At 52.0% G+C, this 3,153-nt stretch overlaps 1 protein-coding gene across 1 annotated transcript; it reads right to left on the reverse strand.

The window, feature by feature from the left end:
• Window positions 1-860: 860 nt before the first annotated feature.
• LOC142768281 (uncharacterized) lies at window positions 861-1,625 on the reverse strand. The gene has a single exon (XM_075870237.1). The coding sequence runs from the start codon at window positions 1,623-1,625 to the stop codon at window positions 861-863; it is 765 nt and encodes a 254-aa protein (XP_075726352.1).
• Between the last annotated feature and the right edge of the window lie 1,528 nt (window positions 1,626-3,153).

Genomic DNA, 3,153 nt, shown 5'->3' on the forward strand with positions numbered 1-3,153 from the left:
CCCAAATGATTGCGAGACACTCCTTCTCATTAGTTGAATAGTTACTCTCCACCTTCGACAGCGAACGGCTAGCGTATGCGATCACTCTTTCGAACCCGTTGCTTTTCTGGACAAGGAGCGCGACTATGCCAACGCTGCTTGCGTCGGTATGAATTTCAGTTTGGGCATTTTCGTTGAAGTGTGAAAGGATGCAAGTGGACTGTAAACGACGCTTGAGGTCCTTAAAGGCTTCTTCTTGCGGCGCTTCCCAATGAAATGGCACATCAGCCTTTATTAGCTTCATCAAAGGTTCAGCTATGCATGGAAAATTCCTCACAAACCTTCTGTAGTAAGCACACAATCCAAGGAACCTTCGTACGGCTTTCTTGTCTGTAGGCCGCAGAAAATGCTCGATAGCGGACGTCTTCTGGGGGTCGGGTCGTACACCATCTGGGCTGATGATATGGCCAACAAATAACAGCTCATGATATGCAAAGCGGCACTTCTCAGGCTTTAGGGTAAGTCCTGAAGACTTGATTGCATTGAGTACGGCCCTCAGTCTTTGCATGTGTTCGTCAAAAGTTGCCGCAAAGTCTACGACGTCGTCGACATACACGAGGCAGGTTTGCCATTTCAGGCCTGCCAACACCGTATCCATTACTCGTTGAAACGTTGCCGGTGCGGAACAAAGCCCAAATGACATGAACTTAATAACCCGTCCGGAGTGATGAAAGCCGTCTTTTCTCTGTCCCTTTCGTCGATTTCAATCTGCCAATACCCGCTTTTCAGGTCCATGGACGAGAAGTACTTGGCATGACAGAGTCGGTTTAGGGTGTCGTCTATCCTTGGGAGCGGGTAGACATCTTTCTTCGTTATGTTGTTTAGCCTACGATAGTCGATGCAGAACCGGAGGCTTCCACCTTTTTTTTTACGAGAACGACTGGTGTTGCCCAAGGGCTTTTCGAAGGTTGAATGATGTCATCGCGAAGCATTTCGTCCACTTGTTTCCGAATCGCTTCACGCTCTCGCGGCGACACACGGTACGGGCTTTGGCGGAGAGATCGGGCGTGCTCGCTGGTTATGATACGATGCATGGCAATTGGTGTTTTCGGCACCTTAGACGAGGTTGCGAAACAATGACCGTAGCTTTCTAGGAGAATGCGGATCTGATTTTGCCCGTCGCTGGGAAACTCAGGGTTGATGTCGAACACAGGCGGCTGGTTTTGCATTGATGAGTCTCGGTGGAATTGGTCGGAGATGGCGAACGTACCTGGAATGTCCCCTACTTCATCTAAGAAGCCAATCGTGCTGCCTTTGTTGAGGTGTCGGAGTTCCCTGCCGAAGTTGGTTACGAGCACGTCAGCTTGTCCATTCTTGAAGTAAGCGATGCATCTGGCGACACGAAGCTGTCGGTGTAAGAAGAACTGCCTGTTTCCCTCGATCACGCCTTCAACATCTTCGGTGCTGACTGTAACCACTGGTATTATGACGCTTGCCCTTCGTGGGACGCTTACTTCTTCATCTAGAACACGCAGAATGGCGTGGCGCCCTAGGGTGGCCTTCGACTGCATGTTTTGGCCCGTGGAAAGTGTGATCTGTCTTGACTGAAGGTCGATGATTGCTCGATGTTCGGTCAGAAAATCCATGCCCGAGATGACATCGCGGGAACACTGCTGCAGGGCTATGAAGCACGCTGGGTAAGTACGTCCACTGACAGTCACTCGTGCTGAGCATCGTCCCGTTGGCAACACGAGATGGCCTCCGGCTGTGCGGATCACGGGACCATCCTATCTAGTCATTACCTTCTTCAGTTGCTCTGCGAAGGCTCCGCTCATTACAGAAAAGTCGGCTCCTTTGTCGATAAGTGCTGTTACACTACGGCCGTCTATAAGTACGTCTAGGTCAGAGACTCTAGATCTCGAGTTGGACGTCAGTCTTGGTGTCGAGTTGCGGCTTCTGCGAGTGCTGCAAGTACGGTTGGGGCGTGCCGTCGAGCTTAGTGCGAAGTGTCGTTGTAGCAGCCATGGTGTTTCCATCGGAGCGCCGTCGTCATGTGGTATGATCAGTGGAGGTTCTTCGCCCATTCGCCGGCAAGAAACCTCGCCTCCAAAGGCTGCTTTACTCAGTTTTCCCTACGAGGGCTCAGGGACCTTCCTCGCGCTGCCGCCGCGTTCCCGTGGCCTGGCGATGTGTAGCGGCTGTATGGCGGTGATGGCGATCGTGATGGACGGGTGGGAGGATACTCGGCACGGCGCAAGTAGTCTTCAACTTCACGTTGTCGCTGTCCAGGTCACGGTTGTAGTGCGTTGAGGGCAAAACCACGAAGTCCCATGCGTTAGTAAGGGCAGTATCTGAGGATGTTGCCTGGCTCACTGCAGTGAAAGCATGGTGGGCGTTGTTGGTGGGGGGTTCTCCAGAGGTCTGCTTTTCGCGGCGCTTCCAAAAAAGCAGTTGAGTGGACGGGTGACGGCGATCGCTGGGGTGGTTCGTAATGCTCACGGCGCATGTTGGCGGTACCCCTTGGGCTATGTACTGCGGCAGCGTAACTTATTCCCTGGTTTTCTTGACATGGAGTCGCCGTTCGAGAAACACCCAAAGCAATGCGAACTTCGTCGCGTATGACATCCGTGAGTGATGCTTCTGGAGGCTGCCAGGGTGATGGTATAAGTAGCCGCAGCTCCTCGCGGACGACTTCGCGTAATATTTCACGCAAGTTGCTGGTACTTGCAAACGTTGCTTGAGGGTCTATGGAAGCTAAGTGCGCTGTGCGATTGTACTGGCGGTTTCGGCAATCTAAGGTCTTCTCAATGGTGGATGCTTCTTTCGTGAACTCGGCAACGGTTTTCGGCGGGTTGCGAACTAGGCCAGCGAAAAGGGACTCTTTCACTCCTCGCATTACAAGCCCAACCTCTTTTTCCTCTACCATGTTCGGATCCAAACGGCAGATGAGGAGCTTCATTTCCTCGACGTATATAGGGATAGTTACGTTAGGCTTTTGGATCCTCGATTGTAGCAGAATTTCAGCTCTTTCTTTGCGCAGCATGTTGGTAAACGTCCTCAAGAAATCAATCTTGAACACCTCCCACGTAGCCAAAGAGGCGTCGTGGTTTTCAAACCACGTTTTAGCGGGGCCGTCGAGTGCGAATAAAACGTGACTCACCTTCATCTCGTCAT

This window comes from Rhipicephalus microplus, chromosome 8 (assembly GCF_043290135.1).
Source record: "Rhipicephalus microplus isolate Deutch F79 chromosome 8, USDA_Rmic, whole genome shotgun sequence".
Lineage (NCBI taxonomy): Eukaryota > Metazoa > Arthropoda > Arachnida > Ixodida > Ixodidae > Rhipicephalus > Rhipicephalus microplus.